Below are 23,590 nucleotides of genomic sequence, written 5' to 3' on the forward strand. Positions count from 1 at the left end.
TGGCCAAATTTCAACAAGTAAATAATGACTTCAGTATGAGCAAACATTGGTATCGTTGAACTCAGGCAAGCATAAAACACAAGTTAGGCTGACACTAAAAACATACTATATTAATGACAAAAAGCAAAGGAGAGTACATTTCTATCTACCCACACTTGGATCTCTAAACCAGTAGTATTAGATATTTGCACACCAAAAAAAAAGTCTGATACTCTTCTACAAGCGTTCTAATTTAGTGAATGTACACCTAATTAGTTGTGGAATTAGGGGGATCGATTCCCATTGCCTTGTAATAGGCCATCTCTGCAGTAGCCATTCGATCCTGAAACATTGTCCATTCTCTTCGACATCTTTCCCTTACCTGAGCCAACATCAAATGCTGGAGTTAGACATACAATCAGAGATCAACATACTCCGATTACACAAACACTTGCAGAGTCATATGAATCATCAGGAAGTACAGGTTTGAGTTCACATACACTAACAGCGATATTGTGTGATATAATGAAAAGAACAAGCATATTAAATTTCATCTACGAACACAATAGTTTGAATGCGGTTTGATATTTCATAAGCAAATTCAAAACATGATAAAATTATTAGCATTAGTTTCTCTGAGTCATACTTTTCCTTAATCGTCAGTGTTTTCACGGTCAAATTTTAGTATAAAAGAGAATGAAATACAGCTAACATACCCCTTCCCATGGTGCCTTGCCATTCTCCGCTTTACCCTGTTGGAACAAGAAAAGGAGAGAATCATTATAGCCAATTTTCATACTAGTCCCATATGCTCCCAACTGCGTCTGAAAGTTGGATATACCTGGCTCCCAAGAGATGGAACGGTTTGATGTACAATCCACTGAGCATCTACAACTCCTATCTTTTCATGAGCGGGCTGCTCATCAAAAAGCACTATTAGGAAAAAAGTCATTTCGATAAGGGAATTTGTCGGCACAGCACAACTACTAACCTCCACACATCTCCTAAGCGCAAAATCAAGACCCCATCCATGGACCAAGTCATTCTGCAATAGAGAATCAGCAATTTAGATGCGTAATATCCAAATGGTGACCGATATTGTTTTTCATTTTACTCTACATTTCTTTCTTTGCCGGCTCTACTTTTAAGTTTGTGGGAGAGGGATCAGAGGTGGGGCAGGAGCCCGGGGGGAAGCTGTAGCAATTATGGAAAACCATGAAAAAGATCTTTAACAACTGATACCTGGATCATATGCCAAACACACCGCCACGCCTCTCGAGAGAAAACAGGTGCCATGATCTCAACAAATCTGATTGCAAATGAAATAATGTTTAATATAGACACCAACCCTCCTTTCTCGTTTTAGATAAATAATTCTGAGACCAAACATTAAGCGACAAGAGTTGTTATTGGTAAATATCATGCATTACGTACGCTGCACAAGGTGGCAAATGTGGATCAGCGCACCAGCCAGGTCTTTCCTCTGTTTCCCTGCAAGCAGAAGCAATAAACAGTATATGAGAACAGGTTTTGTTTGCATTAAGGCAGTTGCAGGTATAATGAAAGTACTGCATTCCCTACTTGTGAACTTCAGTGTCATTTCTCCCTTTTGTCATCTGCCATGTCAACCCACTACTTGGTTCTAAACCAGGCTGGGAAATATCCAAACCATGTTTCTTCACCAACTTTATATATCTGCAGTTGCATTAAGCCTTAAAAGTCCACATAATTCAACATATTTGTTGATTCACATGGCTCTAAAAGTAATCACTTACTCCTCCGCATCAAAATTTCCAAGCCCCAAGTCTTCATCCCAGATGAATATATAGTCATACGGTGCTACAATGTCAGGATGTAGAAAACGTTTTGCATACCACCTTTCAACAAAATGAATAAACTTTGCACTTAAAAATCCATCAAAATATGTTGAAGAATTGAGGATAGAAAGAATTCACAATAAGGGTACCATTTAGTCTGTTTCGGTGTACTGACGTGGATAGCCCGCGCTGACCATTCAAGGTCATCCCATTCAGTTGTTCGGCCATCATAGTGAAACAGCATAATGGTAAAGTTCTCTGAAAACTGTTTACAATACAAGAATAAGAATGCAAAGACACAAAGTAAAATTTTGGACTTGAATCTTCCTGAGTTGGCAGCATACCACCCTTAACCTACATTTTCTTTCCATCCGTTCCATTTTGACATTAAATTATGAGTAGCAAACAGTCCAGTTTAGGGATCATCCGACAACCAATAGTGGGCTTTGACAATCACTGAAAAGCTTAAAACTATCAAAGAAACAAGAAACCAAGACCTTAGATGGGTGGCAAGAACTAATACTGGCAACAGTAAAATGGAGACCTCTAACATCTGGTGCTACCCAGCTTATAATGAGCACCCATCTCTGGTAACCCTAATTCCGTAAAGAGATCAAAAGTGTAAATGGCGATAAGATTAAAAGAGCGAGTGCAAGGAGCTAGAGAGACTTGGGAAAAACCTTTTTCACTGCTGCATCAATGTTACTCTTCTGCTTGATGCCAACTGTGAAGGTCACAAGGTACCTTGGTTTGATGATCAAGTCCTGCATATTAATTAATGGAGCTTATTATGATAGAGGCACATGATACACAACCATTATGCTTTCTAATCCCAAAAGTAAAGGGAAAGAAAGGAGAGAGAGAGAGAGAGAGACATGGACATCGTTCAGTTTTAATGCACAATGGCATCCTAAAATCATATTTTAGCTGCCCTTGAACCGGTCTCACCAATCATTATAGAAAAATGTTTGTTTGAGCACTATAAAACATAAGAAATAGAAGTATGTTTCTAGCAACCAATCCTTTAACCCGTGTCCGATATCACCCTCCTTCCAATTCGATTTAGCAACTATCGGAGAATCAACTAATATCCAGAAATAAACTTCAAGAAATGGTTAATTCCATAAATGGAACTCATGGTTAACACATGGATTGATTTATTTTTTTCACTTTATGCCACAAATCATGCCATCACTTTAACTGATTCAATTCGCATAACATGAACTAGCAGTTGTAGACAAATAAATAGAAGAATTGATAGAGTACTTCAAATAGGCAATGAGGAATTGACAGACCTCACTTGGCAGGCCCCACAGCCTCCGAGTATAAAGATCAGACTCAGATGCTACAATATCCGGAGGTAGCCTCTCGGCGCCTCTGGGATTTGACGGAACCCAAATCTGCAAGATTGCCCCAAATAGCATAAATATCGAACAACAGTTGGTATAAACTTCCAAAAGATGGAACAAGGAATTGCAATCTTGTAGGAGTATCTGCTATAACAAACACTGACAAGAGAAGCTGATGCAGCCGATATGAGTGACAAGTAAAATACCTTAGGGCCATCATTCTTATGTGAACCGCCACCGCGGCGCTTCAGGGAATTCAAGACATTTAATAGAGCTTGAGTTGAGAGGCCCGATTTTTCGATGTCAGGTAGATCAAGTGATGGGAAAAGATTAGTAGGCAAGGGAAGCTGCAAAATTGAAATCCACAAGCTCTTATTCAACTGAGACTAAGAAAGAAAATGGCCCATTAAATTATATGTTTGATGGTCGAAAAAACACATAAAGTATCCCAGTTTTTCGAGTTTCAAACCTGAACTATCAGGTCCAAGTTTCCTACATGAAATATCACCATGGTTCATGTAGGAAAAGGGAACAGTTGACAGATGAGGTGTGTTTTGATAAGTAGTTGGTGAACGTTCAATAGGAAACTCGCACATCTGAACTATCTGAAACTCAAAAAACCAGGACACTTTAGGCGTGTTTTTAACCCTTCACTCAATACGTTTATGATCAAAATCAGAAGTAGCTCCCCTTGCCTTGGACAATGAAATTGTAGGAAAGGTTACACCTAGAAAAAAACCAAATACAACTCCAATAAAAGTAGTCACAAAAAGCCTCATTGTATCATTCCGTCTTCTCGAGTTTGAGCTGTATCAATTAAATGGACAAGAATAAATAAACAGCTCAACCAAGCAGTCCAAACTAGTTGGAATGCTTATATGAATAATTTGTATCAATCTAAAAATTTAAAAACCTGCGTTTCATAGGCGTTCCCATCTTATTCAGAAGCTCAGAAACAGAAAAGGACTAACATCTGCTTAGCCCCTAAAACCAGAAACCAAAAAAGATCACTACTTTGCAATTACTAACATACTTTGAGTAAAGTTTCCATTTTTTCCATAAATTCTATCTCAAATATTAACAAACTTGGTTTATACTAGTCAGTCCATATATTCCATACTTCTAAAAAGACAAAGAATTTGAAAATTTTCAATCTTGGACAAAACAGAACTCAAATATTGGCCTAAAAAAGAAGCAGAAAATTTACTTTGAATCTTGAATCAAACCTCAAGTTGCTGATCTGGAGGACTAGGGAAGTAACAAGTTGTGGTTAACCAAATCAAAATTTGGAAAGTTGGAAGTTCAATGTTTGATGGGAATCCTTAAATATAGGAAAATTATGCAACCTTGGAATTGTCAAAAGGGAGCACAGATATACTCTTTGTCCAGATGTCTTTGCAAGTATACTCAAAAATCCAAAGACGAGAAGACCAGTCCTCTTTCCTTATCACTACTTTTTTTCATTTTTTTTTGCAAGTTTTTGTATTTAATGGGTATATGTTGGTAAATAACTACTCCTATTTGATTTTGAAATTAAAGTTCCATATTGGGTAATAAAAATTGATATTGAAATTAAGAGAACCAAATTGATGGAAATTTCCTACGTATGCACCTTGGTCAAATGAAATGAACATAAATCTTGAATATCAAGATTCAAAAAAATACTTCCTCTCTCCCAAATTTTCTAATTTAATTTTCCATTTTAGTTGTCTTTTTTCATTAATTATGAAGAAACAAAATTTTTTTTCTCTGTTTTACTCTTTGCATTAATTACTTTTTCTTCAAATTAAAATGTAAACATCATTTAATAGGGGTACTATGATAAACTAGATATGTTCTTAATTATTTTTCTTAATCACTATACCATCTTAATTTGGGACGGAGGGAGTATTAGTTACTCTTGATAAGGAAAAAGACAATTAGTCATACTAAACTCTAATATATAACTTTGGGAATGTCTTAAAAGAAAGAATGTCATTTAATAAATTGAAATGTATGAAGTATTAATTTTAAAAATTATAAGAGTTTACTTAAACTTTTACCTTATTAAGTCGCCGGAAAAATATTTGTAACTAACCTCTCTAAAAAGTAATGAGTTTATAATTTTGAGAATAAAATAATTATTTGCTATAATAGATAAAAGTGACTTGATAAAGTAAAAACATTATTTAGAATCATGAGTAGAAAACTAGATATTAGTTATGTTCTTAAGATAATTGTAATCACTAACTGTTTATTGTTACAAAGAGAACATGGGATTTGGCTTTTTGGTTGAATTTATGTTGCTAAAGATTTGGAAAGCTTCGTCTACGCCAAAAGCAAAATTAACAAAGGACCCACATACTAATCATGCAAGATTTTCTAATCAACTAGTATATTTGAAATTTGAAATTTTGTTAAAATAGGAGTGCAGTAAGGTTAGTTAACACACCAAAATTAAAGACTCAAAGAAGAGTGTTAGGTTTCCTAATTCACCAAAATTAAAGCAATGCCTTTGATTTGATATAACTAAAGAGCCAATGTGCTAACCAAAGATTTGGTTATAACGCCAATATCTGTCATATTTTTCATTGTACGTCCTTTAAAAAACATTAATAAGATTGGAGTTGGATTTATTTACCTATATTTATGTTTTAGGATATACTTTCTTTTCGTTGAATATTTATTTTATTTATACGCCACGGTAAATGTGTTCATAGTATTCAAGAGACGAATAATTACTAGTAAGAAACAAATGGAAAGCAACAGACGAAGCAACGAAATTGATGTCCTAACTTGTTTCTCTAACATCAAATATTAAACCAAGTGCTAGGTGCTAACAAAAACAAATGAAATATCTTTTTAACAAACGAGTTCAATTATTTGCATTGAAAGCACACGGAATATTCTCAAAATCACAAAATCAGGTTACTTCAAGGTAAATCTAGGTGATAAGCAGGAACTAATTAAGTACTGTTGACTCTCGATGTACGTAACTAAAATCCATATAGAAGGGTTTGACATCCCAATAATATGCCATTTTACATAATGAGATGTAGAATTAAGGGACTCAATTCCCTAATTGCCTTGTAATAATCTTTCGCTGCATGCAGCAGCAGCCATACGTTCTTTGAACATTGTCCACTCTCTTTTACACCTTTCTCTTACCTACCTACCTACTCATTGGTTAAATGCATTAGATAGGAAATTCACGGAGGATCGGAGGTTTCTCCAAATACAAACAAACCAGGCAACAAGTTAGTTACATTAGACTTAGACATAAATTGGCGATTCTGTCAAGTCTATTATTTCAGGACAAGTAGTAGAAACTCTTCTTTTTTTGCTGTCAGCGCTTACTTTGTATCATGGAGGAGTAAAAAGATCAATAACCACAACTTCACTAGACAAACCAGCATTCTTGGTTGGCAATGGATCATGATAGGCATGCGTTTTTGTTGTACACAGCCTGTTGGCCTGCTGGACCAGCTTCCCATCAAATTCATCATCCAATTCGTGTATGTCATTGCTGTCTGCTGTATGAAAGGATCTACTTTGAATTGAAGATGACGCTTTCGCTGGAGAGTCGATGATGATATATGAGTGCTCGGGATCCTCTCTGTCGGGAGTGCTATTTTCATCAGCACGTTCAACATGTTCTTCTCTCCAATCAATGTGTTCATCGACATTTTCTTCGGTACCATCTTTTTCTTGATTACAAAAAGAACTGTTAGAATCTGTGGAGCCGGCTGATATTCCATCTGTTAATTTCTCACTGCTTCCTTATATTCTTCACTATTGTCCCAATTGTTGGTTGTATACTCATCCCTGTCAATTCCTGTATAACAAGGAAGTTCATCCAGAGCACGAACTTGGACTGTCATGTGCTCCGGAAGACTAGGGCAGCCAGCTGAATGCATCTTGTATTTAGTGGAGAAGAAATTTACTGTGTGATTTAAGCTGAACATAGAAGACAAAACTTAATGAGACTACAGGAGAAGAATAATCCAATAAAACTTGTCAGCCATTGATTATGGGCATCTCTGATTGCTCAAATTATTTGCCCTAGTTTTTTGTTACTTAAAATATAGATTATTGATGTTCCTGTTTCTGCTGCTGTTATCTGCTTCAGCCCCATTTACCCTTCTTTTGATTGGCGGTGGGGGCTGTTAATGTCCTTATAATAATACTAGTAGGTTTTATGCCTAGTGAGCTTAAAAAACAAATTAGATCACCAGCAGAAGATGTTTGAAATGGGTGCACAATGTGTCTGTTGTAAGCATTTTCTTAACAACTGTTATACCTTTTAGGCCCTCGTAAAGAAGGATCCCATGAGACGCCAAGTATTGCGAGTTAAAGGTTGCTTTGCTGGATCAAAAACTGAAAATTTATTAGAACAAGGGGATATGGTATTAGCAATTAATAAAGAGCCCGTTACATGCTTTCGTGACATCGAAGATGCATGCCAATCATTAGACAGATCTAATGACAGCGATGCACTTTATACGTCTGTCTTACTAATAATATTCCTTAGCATACATCTGTACTATAATCCTCCTCTCTGGGAGGTGTTTTCAAGGGAAGGCAGACTCCGCAGCTGCGGACCGGATGCTTAGAAGCCCCTCCACCCTATCTGTACAAATAGAATCTTTCATAAGGTGCGCCCTCGAGCAATTCACGTTCACCTTTCCTTACCCATTTTTCTCATATATGACCAAAAGAACTTCACTACTATCATATGTCCGGCTTGAGTCAGTTCTTCATTCACTTAAATTCTTTTATGTTATTTGATGAATTCTCAGGGCCATGAAATTGAATTACTTGTGGGAACGGATTTGAGGGATGGAAATGGAACAACTCGTGCAATAAATTGGTGTGGTTGTATTGTCCAAGATCCTCATCCAGCAGTACGTGCACTTGGATTTCTTCCCGAGGAAGGCCATGGAGTATATGTAGCAAGGTGAGTAGTTGCTAGACTGTGGTAAGCTTTGTTTAGATGTCAAGATAGTTGGAAGCATGTTTCTCGAGAAAATTGCTAAAAAATAAAGGAAAAAGGAAATAAGTTTCTTGTATGATACATTTTCCTTTCAAGACTGCACCTTTTTCAAGACTTAATTTGAAAGAGATATTCTTGTGGGAATCTTTTTCCACCCCGTCTTAATTCATTAATAACTGAAAGAATAGAGTTTGCTATAATTGTTTCTGGTTATCACTGACTAGCAAGTATGGAGGATTTTTTGTTTCTGATGAAAGGACTGATTCGGCCTTCTAATTTTCATGATGCACTTGGTAATGCATCTAATGTAAAGAAAGAGAGGGCAGTTGGGTATCGTTGGGTATCTTCTGTTGAGTTAACTATTTGCTATTTGTCAATTGTCGCTATTATTAATGCCTAAATTAATCTCAGGTGGTGTCACGGAAGTTCAGTACATCAATATGGTCTTTATGCTCTTCAATGGATAGTTGAAGTTAATGGAAAACCAACTCCCTCTTTGGATGCTTTTGTTGACGTCACAAAGGTATGACAAGTTATTTATAGATGCTTTATGTACATTATGTGTATGGAAAGCTATGTGCAGCATAAACTGAGATTTATTTCTTGTTTAAACCTGGTTTGTGCAAGGCTTGTCAATGAATAATTGCTTAATTTGGAAAGTTTCTCCAAGGTCATAAGTATTTTCTGTTTCAAAAAGTTAAAGGTGTTTGGCTAAGCTTATAGGAGAAAAAGAAGGTGATTTTTGAGTAGAAACAGAAGCTGAAAAAAGTAGCTTCTCCCAAAAAGTAATTTTTTGGAACCCTTAGAAACACTTTTTTAAAGTTTGGCCAAACACTAATTACTGCTCAAAAGTGTCTTTTCAAACTGATAAGTCAAACAAAAACTGTTTCTCGCCAAAAGTATTTTTTTAAAAAGCATTTTTTAAAATGAGCTGATTTTAGAAGTTTAGCCAAACAAGCTATAAGATCCTTACTGATCATCTCCATATGGTATATTATTCCTGCTTGGGTCATTTGGAAAGACAGGAACTAGGATTTTGAAGAGAAGAATGATAAATATACTAAATATCAAACACAATCATATATCCTTTTCTTAGTTTTGGTGCAATGTGGTTACTACAAACATTCTAGAGCCTGAAATCATGCTTGACTTTCACCTTTCATTACACTCCCTGTAATGTTCTTATACATTTTCGAAGAACTCTGCGCGGAACTTTTAGCTGGCACATATCAATAATGTTACCTTATAAAAAAGGATCCTTGTTACTGACTTGATATCTTCTTACTCTCATGTTCTTATGCCTAATTAACCTTTCACAGACGATAGAGCATGGAGAGTTTGTCCGGATACGAACAGTGCACCTGAATGGGAAGCCCCGAGTACTTACATTGAAGCAGGATTTACAGTACTGGCCGACATGGGAGTTGAGGTTTGATCTGGAAACTGCTACGTGGAGGTGCAAAACAGTCAAAGCTTTGGACTCTGGTGTTTTGTGAATCTGCGGAAGAGCACGTTGAATATTCACTGGATTTGATGCTAGTTAGTCCAACTTGTCGGTTCGCCATACAACAATATATGCAAAATCATTTAAAGCAGGTATCTGGCTTCATTGCCTATTTGTTGTAAATGACCATTTATTTGATGAAATAATTACGTCGGTAGTATATTAGACAAAAGTTATAGGTTGTAGCGCTATACATGTCATTGTGAATCTGAAGATGTAAACCATGAACTAGGGGTGACTTTTAGCCACCAGATTCGTGGCGAGTCCCTTTTTAACCCCTATAGGCTGAAAGCATTTTTTCTTCTGAAATTATTGTGTCAATTTAGCTGACCCTGTTAGATCCTACTTATGCCGTTGCATGATATTTTAGAGTTGCAGTGTTTCTTTCCGACATTCTAGAAGTTCGGTCAATCGTGGACGAGAGTTATTTGAATCCTCATTGGCCTTTATGTTTATTGCTTGTGTACAGTCACACGCTTAACTTATGTGCGTCTGTGGATGTAGATAGTAGCAAAAAGGAAAACGAACGAAAAGGGAGGAAGGTTTTGGGGAAAAACTGCCAATACTTGCAAAATCTTCTCTCCAGAACCATCTGTTAGTTTTTTTTTTGGTTTTTGAGTATTATAATGGATGGTAAAAACTAGCTACAACATGTTAATTACGCTGTTGGTGTAAAAAAATTTCACACAATATATACGCTGAGATCCTTCTGATGATCGGAAAAATGGGACTGTTGGGTACTATTTTGGCAAAAGATAATGCTTGGTATTTGGAATTATCACGGAGTTGAAATTGGGGCTGCTGGATAATCATTGAACTAGTGAATGCAGCTATTGTTCCTTGTTGCAGAAATAATTAATTGATTGTGGCTTACATTAATTAGCTCGTATTATACTAGTACACTAGGCAGATGAAAAAAAAAATACTGGTGCACTATGGCTAATATATTAATTGGTGAGAGTTCGATTCCCTCCTTGTAATCTTCTCCCAATTTCCCCTTCCCTACCCCCATTTTGCCTTTTTTAAAAAAAAAAAAAAAAAAAACTTACCAACTTTATGTAGAGAACCCTTGGTGTTTAGAGGAACAAATTTTTAGGGGAAGAACAGAGTTAGTGGAAGCTGAAGTATACTAATATTAGACACGTTAGTCAATAGTGAATGGTCCTAACATAGTCTTCTTTTTTTGTGTCAATTTTCCTTGCTGGTGGTCACATGTTTTGGGTGCCAATTATTCTCCATTATTTGTTTCAACATTTTGCGTCCCATACTGGCCTGTCCATTTTCTGCAAGATCTTCAAAATGCTGAAGTATTGTCTTGTCTGCTTGTTTGATGCTTATATGCAGTCTAAACATTTGTAGGCCGAATGTAGAGCTCATAGACAAGGGCAAACAAAGGGAGTAAATGTATATATTTTCATTGGAAAGGTGACTTTCTATTTAATATATATTGCGTATTTATGTTAAAGAGTTTCACTTGGGAAATACTTTTTTGCTAATCTTACTTAACTTCTTCCAGGATACTTCAGATGAGATTCGGTAGCAAAAACTTAATACAAGTTTGCGTCAAGTTTCATCTACAATGAATGGAAAGTATGATGCTTTGCAGTTACAACCTGGGAGGAAGATTCCAAAATCTCGGGTACAGTGAGTGGAATTATTCCTTAAGGACACTCCGTAAAGTCGGGGACTTGACTTTACATTTTTGTTTCATCTTAATTTCTGTAAAATAAAACACACTTCTTAAAAAAATCACTTTGATCTTGTGTTGAAGGTGGTTTTGGTACTTCATAGTGTTCTTGTCTTGAACTTGAACTGGTGTTGAAGTTCGTGTTACTTGTATACAAATTCTTGTACCTGAATACAAAGAAAATAACAAGAAGTTGGTTACATTAGACTTAGACATAAATTGGTGAGTCTGCCAAGTCTATAATTATTTCAGGACAAGTAGTTGAAACTCTTTTTTTTTTTCTGTCTGCTGTATGAAAGGATCCACTTTGAATTGAAGGTGAGGTTTTCGCTGGGAGTCGATGATAATATAGGAGTGCTCAGGATCCTCTCTGTCAAGAGTATTATTTCGTCAGCTTGTTCATCAAGTTCTTCTCTCCAATCAATGTGTTCATCGACATTTTCTTTGGTGGTATCTTTGTCTTGATCACAAAAAGAACTGTTAGAATCTGTGGAGCCGGCTGATCTTCCGTATGTTAATTTCTCATTGCTTCCCTCATATTTCTCACTATTGTTCCAATAGTTGGTTGTATACTCATCCCTGAAAATTCCTGTATAACAGGGAAATTCATCGAGAGCACGAAATTGGACTGTCATGTGAGATTTGAAAAATTAAAAAGGATAACACACATTTTTTGTGAGTCTTACACTTTTTCAAAAAGTTAATTCCGTTGCGAAACTTTCGTTCAAAAAAAAAGGTAAAACTCACCAAAAAAATGTGAGTTAAGCCTATTCTTTTATAATTTTAAATATATGACATACTTTGGTGTTTTAAATAAATGGAGAGCCCATTTTGGTCGCCGACTCCATCCTCTAGTTCTTACTTCTTTAATACTAATAAAAATGAAATGTCTCAGACATCATAATGTTCGCAACAAATTTTCATAAGTGCTGAAAATTAACTGCAAACAAAGATAAATAAAATTAAAAAAAAAAATATTTTTTATTGATGAATCTTGTGAGTACAATTCAGTTGTTCTCTTGATTCTTCTCTCCTAAACTTAGAAATGATCTGAGGGCCTTCAGTAGCGTGTTTCTCGAATCATTGGATGATTTGAACTCCTAGAGACATATTTCAATCGTCGGAAATGTCGGAAAGTGTTTTGTCGCTTTGACACTTGGCACCTTTTGACTGATTGTTGAATTTGAATGAGATTTCCACATTATTTTTACATGTGGCTTCGCCTCATTGGTCTTGGATTTGACTGGGATGCCACGTCACTTGATAAGTTTGGGCTTCAAGGTGAGATGGACCTTGATGAGAAATAAAATGGGTTTATTATTTTTTTAAGCCCAAAATAATTTTAGACCCAATAAAATATGAAAAAATTACCTAAAACCACAATATAACTATCTAAACTTCTAAAAATCCCCTCACTTCTTAAAAATTACTTAAATCCCAACATTTCATATTTTTTACTACCTTTCAAATACAAGTTAACCTACAATTGAAAAGCCCCTTTTTACCAAAAAGACTCCAAATATCCTCTTTGAACGGCGCAAAATCCGACGCAAAATCTGTCCATTTTCTATCATCTTCTCCATCTGTTAATTTCTCACTGCTTCCCTCTTATTCTTCACTATTGTCCCAATTGTTGGTTGTATACTCATCCCTGAAAATTCCTGTATAACTGGGAAATTCATCTAGAGCATGAACTTGGACTGTCATGTGAGATTTGAAAAATTAAAAAGGATAAAACACAATTTTTGTGAGTCTTATACTTTTTTAAAAAGTTAATTCCGTTGCCAAACTTTCATTCATAAAAAAAGGTAAAACTCACCAAAAAAATGTGAGTTAAGTCTATTCTTTTATCATTTTAAATACACGACATACTTTGGTGTTTTAAATAAATGGAGAGCCCATTTTGGTCGCCGACTCCATCCTCTAGTTCTTACTTCTTTAATACTGATAAAAATGAAATGTCTCAGATAGGGATGTACAAATCGAACCGTTAAGTCAAACTGAACCGATGAATCAAACCAAACCGAGGAAAAAAATCGACTTATGGTTTGGTTTGATTGGTTTGGTGTTAAAAAAAATCGATCATTCTTGGTTTGGTTTAGTATTAGCAAAAATAAAGTCAAACCGAACCTAAACCGAACCGACATAATACATATATAATTTTAATTTTTTATACATAAAAAAATATTACTTATAATCTACTTTCTAATTACTTTTATAACTTTTTTATATTCAGAAAATAGATATATATTCTTGGGTCTTTAGTTATAATATTTAGGGAAAATGACATGAACTGACCATTTTAAAAAGAAATGGCCCACACTATGAAAATATGGACAATTGGAGCCAGTCGGCCCAATTTATTTCCTTTTTTTAGCCACTTGGCCCAAAACCACTCTCCTTACACAATTAAGGAAATCAAATGCTCTTTATAGTTGTTACTCTTAAATCACTTTTCTTTTCTAAATATACTTTCTCAAATCTTCTTTTTTTTCTCCTCTATTATGTATCGATCAATCTATTGTATTTTATGATTAATATCAAAAATTGATTTGTTGTTTCTTGCATTGGAGCATTGAAAACTATGGACATGAAGCAAAAAATAGGAAATAAAGGAAAGTTAAAATTAACGGGTAAAGCGGTCAATTTTGACCTCAAATTTGTTGTTAATGATGATTATTTTACAGAATCATTACATACAGGTTTGTACTTGAAGCAATGTCATAGTTCTTTAAACTTGAAGAAGAAAAAAATAAAATAATGAGGTCTCAAGGTAAGAGAAAAGTCATATCTTGGTCCATGTTCTTCTCAGAGGTTGATTCAATCACGGTGAGTGGGAGATGTTCTTCTTAGAGGCTGACTCAATCACGGTGAGTCGGAGATGTTTTGATGCATGTAAAGACAACAACAACAACAACAAACCCAGTGTATTCCCACCTGGTGGGGTCTGGGGGGTAGGATGTACGCAGTCCATACCTCTACCTCTGAAGAAGTAGAAAGGCTGTTTCCGATAGACCCCCGGCTCAAGACACGCGGTACCACACAAACACATAGTAAAGCACAGCACAAGGTTACAAGATTACATAACATAAATACGGCACCCATAAGTAATCTAAAACAAAGGAAAACACACAGATCCATAATAAAACATGGGACACGGGCTCCTAACATGCATAAACCCCCACCAAGTAGTTCCCTACACTAGCGACTCAGGCTGGCCCTAGTCCTCTGCCCTGATTCGCGTCCTCCAGACCTTCCTATCTAGGGTCATGTCCTCGGTGAGCTGTAACTGCTCCATGTCTCGCCTAATCACCTCACCCCAGTACTTTTTCGGCCTACCCCTACCCCGCTTAAACCCATCCAACGCTAGCCTCTCACACCTACGGACCGGGGCATCCATGCCCCTCCTCTTCACGTGTCCGAACCATCTCAATCGGGCTTCCCGCATCTTGCACTCCACTGGTGTCACACCAACCTTCTCCCGGATGTTCTCATTCCGAACTCTATCCCCTCTAGTCAGCCCACACATCCAGCGCAACATCCGCATTTCTGCCACCCTCATCTTTTGGATGTGGGAGTTCTTCACTGGCCAACACTCCGCTCCATACAACATGGCCGGACGGACTACCGCCCTGTAGAATTTGCTTTTAAGCTTAGGCGGCACCTTCGTATCACACAGCACCCCCGACGCGAGCTTCCACTTCATCCATCCCGCCCCAATACGGTGCGAGACATCCTCATCAATCTCACCGTTACTCTGGATCACGGACCCGAGATACTTGAAACTCTCCCTCTTACCTACCTCCTGTGATTCCAGCTTCACTACTACCTCGTTCTCCCTCCTCATGTCATTAAACTTGCATTCCACATACTCTGTCTTGCTTCTGCTCACCCTGAACCCTTTATACTCAAGGGTTTGCCTCCACACCTCTAATTTGTCGCTCACACCCTCTCGGGTCTCAGCTATCAGAACTACATCGTCTGCAAAAAGCATACACCACGGCACCTCCCCTTGAATACGCCGCGTCAACACATCCATTACCACTGCAAACAAAAAGGGACTAAGAGTAGATCCCTGATGCAACCCTGTCCGGACCGTGAAATGTTTTGAGTCTCCTCCCACCGTCCTCACCTTAGTTTTCGCTCCATCATACATATCCTTGATTGCTCTGATATATGCCAGCGGTACTCCCCTCACCTCCAAGCATCTCCAAAGCACCTCCCTAGGGACTTTGTCGTAGGCCTTCTCCAGGTCGATAAACACCATGTGCAGGTCCTTCTTCCTCTCCCTATACTGTTCCACCAACCTCCGTACCAAGTGAATTGCCTCCGTCGTCGAGCGGCCAGGCATAAATCCAAACTGGTTTTCTGAAATAGACACTATCCGTCTCAGCCTCACCTCGACCACTCTCTCCCAGATTTTCATAGTGTGACTCAATAACTTAATACCCCTATAGTTGCTGCAACTCTGGATGTCCCCCTTATTCTTATAGAGAGGTATCATGGTGCTCCACTTCCAAGCCTCGGGCATCTTTGCCGTCTTGAAGATTTCATTAAACAATCCCGTCAACCACCTCAGACCAGCCTCTCCAACGAACTTCCAAAACTCGGCCGGTATCTCATCCGGCCCCGTCGCCCTACCCCTTCGCATTCTGCGAACAGCCTGTCTAACCTCTTCTACCTTAAAACGTCTACAATAGCTAAAATCCCGACACTCCTCTGAGTGCTCCAGTTCCCCTAACACAATAGCTCTATCCCCTTCGTCATTCAAGAGCCTATGAAAGTACGACTGCCATCTATTCTTAATGTGGCCGTCTTCCACCAACACTCTACCGTCCTCCCCCTTAATGCACCTCACCTGATCGAGGTCACGACCCTTCCTCTCCCTAGCCTTAGCGAGTCTAAACAACTTTTTCTCCCCTCCCTTCCCCTGTAACCCTGCATACAGGCTCTCAAAGGCGGCCGTCTTAGCTGCCGTGACTGCTGACTTAGCCTCCTTCCTCGCTAGCTTGTACTCTTTCCTGTTTACCCGTTTCTCCTCTTCGTCCTTACTCTCCACCAACTTGGCACACGCCCCTTTCTTGGTCCCTACTTTCTTCTCCACCTCTTCATTCCACCACCAATCCCCATGATGGTGCCCGGCCCGGCCCCTAGAAACCCCCAACACCTCACTCGCATTCTCCCTGATGCACCTAGCCGCCCTATCCCACATACTATCCACGTCTCCCCTACACTCCCACACCCCCATTCCTGCCAACTTCTCCCCTATCTCCCACGCCTTCACTGGCGTCAAGCCGCCCCACTTAATTCTAGGTCTACACTCCCTACTTCTCCTCTTTCTATTCTTCTTTATACCCAAATCCATAACCAAGAGCCTATGTTGGGTCGAAAGGTTCTCACTCGGGATGACCTTACAATCCTTACACCACGCCCTATCCCTTTTCCTAAGCAACACAAAGTCAATCTGGGTCCTGGCTACCGCGCTCCGAAAGGTGATCAGGTGCTCGTCCTTCTTCGGGAAGCCCGAGTTCACCACCACCAGCCCAAAGGACCTCGCAAACTCCAGTAGGGTAGCCCCCTCCTCATTTCTCTCCCCAAAACCAAAACCACCATGCACATCACCAAAGCCTCCCGGTAGCGCCCCGATGTGCCCGTTGAAATCTCCTGCTACAACAATCTTCTCCGAGCTTGGCACGCCTCTCACCACCTCCTCCAAGGCCTCCCAAAACCGCATCTTCTCCTCCACCTCCGATCCCACTTGCGGTGCATAGGCACTACACACGTTCAGGGTAAACCCCCGAATGACCAACTTAATAGTCATCAACCTATCATTGATCCTCTTCACCTCTACTACCTGACCTCTAAGCTCTTCATCCACTAAGATGCCAACTCCATTCCGACGCCTCTCGCTCCCAGAGTACCACAACTTGTAACCATCCACATCCCTAGCCTTAGACCCTACCCACTTGGTCTCCTGAACACACGCAATATTGATCCTTCTCTTCCTAAGGGTCTTCACAAGCTCTATGGACTTGCCCTGCAGGGTCCCTATATTCCAAGACCCAACCCTCAGCCTACCTTCACTACCCGCACGCCCTCCACTACTTCCCCCGCGGCCAAACCTTGGCCTCCCTCCCACTCCCGCCCTTTCCTCATCCCCCGCCCCCACCACTGCCCCCTGCCCCAACCCCCTCGGACATGACCCTATCCACCCATTACTGCCCACAGCCACAACTAGGCGAAAGTATAAGAGAATATAAAGATAATATAAAGATATAAAGACATAAACGATGGTAATAGTAAAGCAGTAGCAATTAATACAAGGCTCACACCAATTCAAGGAAATATTCCAGCAACCAAACTATACTCAATTACTAGTATAATACGAAGAATGAAAGAATGCAGAATGAAGAATGAAATAAGCAAAGGTTAGAAGTCACCAGATTTCACTTGTAGACCAAGCCGGCAACCAAGCCCCGCGTCGACCTGCTGCCGGGGGATCGCTACTGAGATGGATCCGCGACTGCCGGCTGAAGACCGAGCTACAGCTGCTGCCCTGTTGTACGGCGCCGGCGGAGGGGGGGTCTGGACAGAGAGGGGGGGTACAGCAGGGGGGAACCGGATCTCGGCGACGGCGGTCGGTGACCGGCGGTCAGGTCCGGCGGTCAGCGTCGGTGACCGGCGGTCGGGTCGGCGCCGTAGGTCGGCGACAGCGACGGGGCCGGAGGGCCGAGGCGCGGGAGAGAGAGGGTACGGCGGTGACCGGCGATAGGGTCGGCGCCGTAGGTCGACGACGGCGACGGAGCCAGAGACCGGCGACGGCGACGGAGGTCGACGCCGGGGACCGGTGGTCGGGTCGGGTCGGCGCCGACGGTCAGCGACGGCGCCGAAGGCCGTGGACCGAGATAGAGAGTCTAGTGAGAGAGAGAGTCTAGTGAGAGAGAGCCGTTAGAGAGAATTTGAACTCTCATCAAACTTGATGCATGTAAAGAATATGCCAATAGATACTCTTTTATACCAGATTGATACACATTTTTTGAAAGAGAGAAGGGGAACCTTTGCATGCACATACAGTCTCTATACCCAATTGATACTCTTTTATACCAGTTTGATACACTTTTATACCATATTGATACACTTTTTTTAAAAAAAAAAAAAAGAAGGGGAACCTATGGATGCATATACAGTCTTTATACCCATTTAATACATTTTTATGTCACATTGATACACTTTTATACTACATTGATATACTTTTTTTTAAAAAAAAAAGAGGGAATTCTTTGCATGCACATGCAACCCCTATACTCAGTTGATACTCTTTTATACCACATTGATACACTTAAATTCAACATCAGATATCCACTGACCTCCGTATTTTATCATTATTGAAACTAAAACTGAAGTTGAAGCTATTATTTTGTATCAAATTTGAGCAAATTTACAATGGAAAAAAATTATAGGAAGCTAATTGAATGCAGATTTTTGGAGATTTTATACAAAATTTATGGAATAAGAAAGATTAATTGAAGTATCGAAAAAGGTAAAAGAATGGAGGTTTGGGAGTTTGAATGGAAAGGAAAATGTGAATGAAAAGGAAAGAAAGAGAGAGAAAGTTACTTTAACGACATTTTCGATTATGTTTAGGTGTATGCCAGTGAAGGTTAGCTAGTGAAATTAGTTTGTGGCTATTTATAGGGTATTTAATTTTGAGTGCTATTTTTATGATATTATTTTAGTTTTAGGTGCTATTGCTGTCATTTTTCCTAATATTTATCCATTAGTAACAGATTAATACAAAACTCAATATTAATATAAAAACCTATAACTCTTTAATTGCTTCACTTTACATTTTACTTTTTAAGTTTTCAGAGAGTTCTCATTATTTCCTCATCTTACTTTCATCTTACTTTTCTCATTCTCCTCATTCGTCAAGTTTTGATTTAGGTTTGTTTCTCTTCTTTCTCTTTTTTCTTGTGGAATTATGTTATAGTTAATTATTTTATGGAGTTAAATTTTTAATAAGTTGTCTCCAATTCTTCATTCTTCTTTATGCTCACATTTTATGTGAAGGAAACTTTCAGACAAGCTATTGTGACTAGTGACTTTCAAATTGAACCACTGAGTATCCACATAATATTACTTTGAGAGATAGTAGTTTAAACGTCTTAGTAATTTGTCAACTTAATTTTAATTAGAACTACTCTATGACCATTGTGTTTTTTTCTATCTGTTTAGTGAAAACATTTAATTTTTTCTTCAATCACATTATAATTATAAAAAAATCGAGAAAAAAATTGAAAAACCAAAAAAACCAAAAAAAAAAAACAGATTAAACCGAAATATAAAAACAGATTGTATATTGATTTGATTTGGTTTATAGATTTAGAAAATCGACATTGTTGGTTTGATTATATTTAAATAAAAAATCGAACCAACCTGACCTATGTACACCCCTAGTCTCAGACATCATAATGTTCGCAACAAATTTTCATAAGTGCTGAAAATTAACTGCAAGCAAAGATAAATAAAATTTAAAAAAAAATATTTTTTATTGATGAATCTTGTGAGTACAATTCAGTTGTTCTATTGATTCTTCTCTCCTAAACTTAGAAATGATCTGATGGCCTTCAGTAGCGTGTTTCTCGAATCATTGGATGATTTGAACTCCTAAAGACGTATTTCAATCGTCGGGAATGTCGGAAGTATTTTGTCGCTTTGAAATAATCTCCGGGAAGAACTCCGTTGATTGCTCCTTGCAAGAACTTGATAGTCAATGTTGACGTTGCCAATGCTTGTCAAAGTCCTCTTTTCCAAATCCCTTTTTTGAATGTCCTTTAGAATGTTGTGTTACCCCCTATTTATAGTTGTAGGGGGTAGCCTAGTTGCTTGTGATTGACCGAAATATGTCACTTTGACACTTGACACCTTTTGATTGATTGTTGAAGTTGAATGAGATTTCCACATCATTTTTACATGTGACGTCGCCTCATTGGTCTTGGATTTGACTGGGATTCCACGTCACTTGATAAGTTTGGACTTGAAGGTGAGATGGACCTTTATGAGAAATAAAATGGGCTTATTATTTTTTTAAGCCCAAAATAATTTTAGACCCAATAAAATATGGAAAAATTACCTAAAACCACAACATAACTATCTAAACTTCTACAAATCCGCTCAATTCTTAAAAATTACTTAAATCCCACCATTTCATATTTTTTACTACCTTTCAAATACAAGTTAACCTACAATTTAAAAGCCTCTTTTTACCAAAAAGACTCCAAATATCCTCTTTGAACGGCGCAAAATCTGGCCATTTTCTATCATCTTCTCCATCTGATTCAAAAAATTCAATCAAGGTAATTTCCCTCCCCCCTCCCACCCCCCATCCCATAAAATCAGTTTCAATTTATTTAATTTCTTTTTTACGTTTTTATTTTTCAAAAAAATTATTTGCCGCAAGTAAAGCTATCTGAAAGTTCTGCCTTTTCGTAGCTAGATTTCTTCAATTTCACTTTTTTTATGCTTTATTTTTTGTATTATCAGCATGAATAGAGAGTTTGGATCTTCTATTAGTCTTGGGGTTTCTCAATTACAGAGTATCAAAGAATCTCAAGAAGTTGTAAACTTCATTCCGGGAGGTTTTGACTCTGAAATTGATGGTTTTCATGAAAATAGGTTAAAACATAGAAACGATCCAAAAACTATGAAGAAATTATGTCAAAAGCTTGCTAAGAAGGACAAGAAAAAGAAAGTGGTTCTAAGAAAAGAGGACCCAACAGTCCTGCAAGTAAAGCTCCCGTCAAGAGAAGAAGAACTGTTGAAGAAATTTTTAGAGATGAGCTTCCTAAGGTAATTGCATATACAGATTTGTTCAATATTAGGTCGAGATACATATTTTGTGATGGATGATACGTTTGAAAATTCATTTTTTATCTGATTCTTTGTTGCTAATAATTTATATGTATCTTGTGATTTATTTTGATATTGTAATTAATATAACAAAAGATACAAGTTTTTTGTCATTAGACACATGTTATGTTGTCTTGTGTCTGTGAGTTGTTGTTAATGCTTTGATATGTATCTATTGGTGTTTAAACTTGACTGAAAATTATATTATAAGACATACAAGTTATGACTTCATAGATACATGTTATGTTAACTTGTATTTGGTACAACTGTTAACAAAAGATACAAGTTTTTTAATAGATACATGTTATGTCGACTTGTATCTTTGAGTTCTTCTTAATACTTTGATAAGTATCTATTTATGTTTAAATTTTACTGAAAGTTTTATTGTAAGAGATACAAGTTATTATTTAATAGATACATGTTGTATTAACTTGTATCTGGTACTTACTGTTAATTTATTGAAATGTATCTATTGTTATTTAAGCTAAACATCCTGCTAACAAAAATTGTTTTTGTAAGATTTGCATCTCTATTGTTTGTAAAGATAATTGGCATTTTTAGCCAAATGTACGTTGAATTTAATACATAATAACAAAAAAAGTATTAATACATAATAACAAAAAAAGTATCATTCGTTATGAATATATATGTTTTTCATTTGTTAATCTTACAGTTACCAGTGTTTATAAAGTTATTACATTAGATACATATTTGTATCTAATTACTACTTATTACAACTAATTACTGTAACAAATCAATTTATTACAGTTTGAACAGCATCTGGATGTTATTATGTACTACTTTGAGGAAGAAGCACAAGAACACGAATTTTTCACTCAGCAGATACACTACCACAGATTGTTTTTTCAAAGTGTACATCAATAAGGCATATGTGAATTACTACAATTCAGACGTTGCTAAGAATCTTGCAATTCAAGATGCATCTGCCAGGACTGATTAGTGGGAATGACGATCCACGAAGGCCAAGGAGTAAGTTCGCACCAAAAGAAACAAACTGTGTTTTGCATATTAAGTAGTTGTTTATTTGTTTGCTTCTTGAATATTACCAAAACTATGAAGTTTATAGAAAGTTTTAAGATTTTTTTTATGAGCTAGGTACTCATACATTATGTTTTTTTAATGATAAAATAGGTTTATTTTGTTACTCATTATAATGCAATGCTAAAGCATTTCAGATATATTTATGTATCGAAGTGCTTTTTCTTCCACTTTATAAAGACATAGTATTAGATACATATTTTATAATATTTTATAATCATATGTATCTATTATAATGAAACATAAATTAGAATATAATGGCATTAACCTTCACAATATTACATTATTAAGAATCTACAACAATTTTTTGTACCAATGAATTCTTATTGTCTGTTAAATGCATAACACATTATAGTACAACTTAATGGTACTATATCAAAAAACTAATGACATATTATATTATAGAAGTGAATATTTAAACTTGTATCTATAAAAATAACTGAGAAAGAGCTTATTAAATTAAACGTATCTAGTTAAAAAAATACATATTTTAATATATAATAATTGTAAATAACAAAATATTACATTATTATGTATCATTAACCATTTTTATTTACTCAGGATGCATGTTTACCTTCAACCTAACTAACACATTATATCAAAACTTATAATCCTACAATATACAATTATATTTTACAATTATTACAAATTGTGCAAACTTGTATCTACAAATTTAGAAAATATGCATCATATAAAAGTATAAATCTTTACATTCTTTTACTACAGCATAACAACTACAATAACATCATTAGTTCAATATTTCTTAATTTCTAAATGATGTTTCACGACAATTTCAATCTCCAAACGCATGATGCTTTAAATTTCTATACCTCGACGACATGATGCTTTAAAGATCCAAACACAATCCTCCGAACGGCATTGTAGGACATAGCTGAATCAATCAAAACAAAAGTTTAAATTGTTTTTCTTAATAATTATGGAAATAACTGATTTCTCTACTCATTAACAACATTGAATACTTGTATAACATGTATCTATAAATTTTACAACATCTATCTAGGACATTATATGTATCTAATACAATTTCTGATATATATGCAAAAATAAAACACAACAACAAATAAAATTAAACATAACTTCCTAAACTCAGATACGAGGTGACTAGAATTTATCATTTTCATAACAAAATGTATCTCGGAATGAAACTTGCTCAACATATATCGAGTAAATTTACAACATTTATATGTATCTAGGACAGTTCTGATATATATGTGAAACTAACACAAAACAACAAAAAAACATAATTAACAAACACTTCATAAACTGAGATTAGCAAAATGTATCATTTTTATA

The 23,590-nt window shown here is 36.9% G+C and overlaps 2 protein-coding genes and 1 pseudogene across 4 annotated transcripts; 1 reads left to right on the plus strand and 2 right to left on the minus strand.

The window, feature by feature from the left end:
* Window positions 1-89: 89 nt before the first annotated feature.
* Window positions 90-4,760, minus strand: LOC107860694. 2 transcript variants are annotated; one of them, XM_016706147.2, is made up of 15 exons: window positions 4,372-4,760; window positions 4,059-4,129; window positions 3,841-3,952; window positions 3,352-3,492; window positions 3,092-3,196; window positions 2,477-2,560; window positions 1,946-2,061; window positions 1,755-1,856; window positions 1,561-1,674; window positions 1,414-1,470; window positions 1,222-1,288; window positions 971-1,024; window positions 821-895; window positions 696-731; window positions 90-361 (listed from the first exon to the last, which is right to left on the minus strand). In XM_016706147.2, exons 2-15 carry the CDS (start codon window positions 4,079-4,081, stop codon window positions 248-250), a joined length of 1,200 nt encoding a protein of 399 aa, XP_016561633.1. In that variant the 5' UTR covers window positions 4,082-4,129; window positions 4,372-4,760; the 3' UTR covers window positions 90-247. The 2 variants fall into 2 exon arrangements, with proteins under 2 accessions (XP_016561633.1, XP_016561632.1); XM_016706146.2 differs by having other exon boundaries at window positions 4,353-4,685.
* Window positions 4,761-6,397: 1,637 nt separating this feature from the next.
* On the minus strand, window positions 6,398-7,259 carry LOC124896321 (annotated as a pseudogene).
* On the plus strand, window positions 7,065-11,527 carry LOC107861487 (protease Do-like 7). Of its 2 annotated transcripts, none has more exons than XM_047407620.1 (5): window positions 7,065-8,081; window positions 8,529-8,640; window positions 9,437-9,713; window positions 10,966-11,046; window positions 11,138-11,527. In XM_047407620.1, exons 1-3 carry the CDS (start codon window positions 7,912-7,914, stop codon window positions 9,611-9,613), a joined length of 459 nt encoding a protein of 152 aa, XP_047263576.1. In that variant the 5' UTR covers window positions 7,065-7,911; the 3' UTR covers window positions 9,614-9,713; window positions 10,966-11,046; window positions 11,138-11,527. The 2 variants fall into 2 exon arrangements, with proteins under 2 accessions (XP_047263576.1, XP_047263575.1); XM_047407619.1 differs by having other exon boundaries at window positions 10,981-11,046.
* The last annotated feature ends 12,063 nt before the right edge of the window (window positions 11,528-23,590 follow it).

This window comes from Capsicum annuum, chromosome 2 (assembly GCF_002878395.1).
Source record: "Capsicum annuum cultivar UCD-10X-F1 chromosome 2, UCD10Xv1.1, whole genome shotgun sequence".
Taxonomy (NCBI): domain Eukaryota; kingdom Viridiplantae; phylum Streptophyta; class Magnoliopsida; order Solanales; family Solanaceae; genus Capsicum; species Capsicum annuum.

Bases quoted from the DNA above. Each gene is read 5' to 3' on its own strand.
- LOC107861487 (XM_047407620.1), top strand. From the start codon at position 7,912: ATGAATTCTCAGGGCCATGAAATTGAATTACTTGTGGGAACGGATTTG. The intron at 8,082-8,528 runs GTGAGTAGTTGC...AATTAATCTCAG, and splicing joins CATGGAGTATATGTAGCAAG to GTGGTGTCACGGAAGTTCAG. The intron at 8,641-9,436 runs GTATGACAAGTT...AACCTTTCACAG, and splicing joins CTTTTGTTGACGTCACAAAG to ACGATAGAGCATGGAGAGTT.
- LOC107860694 (XM_016706147.2), bottom strand. From the start codon at position 4,081: ATGGGAACGCCTATGAAACGCAG. The intron at 2,561-3,091 runs GTCTGTCAATTC...ATTAATATGCAG, and splicing joins TGTGGGGCCTGCCAAGTGAG to GACTTGATCATCAAACCAAG. The intron at 1,025-1,221 runs GTATCAGTTGTT...TCTCTATTGCAG, and splicing joins GTGTTTGGCATATGATCCAG to AATGACTTGGTCCATGGATG.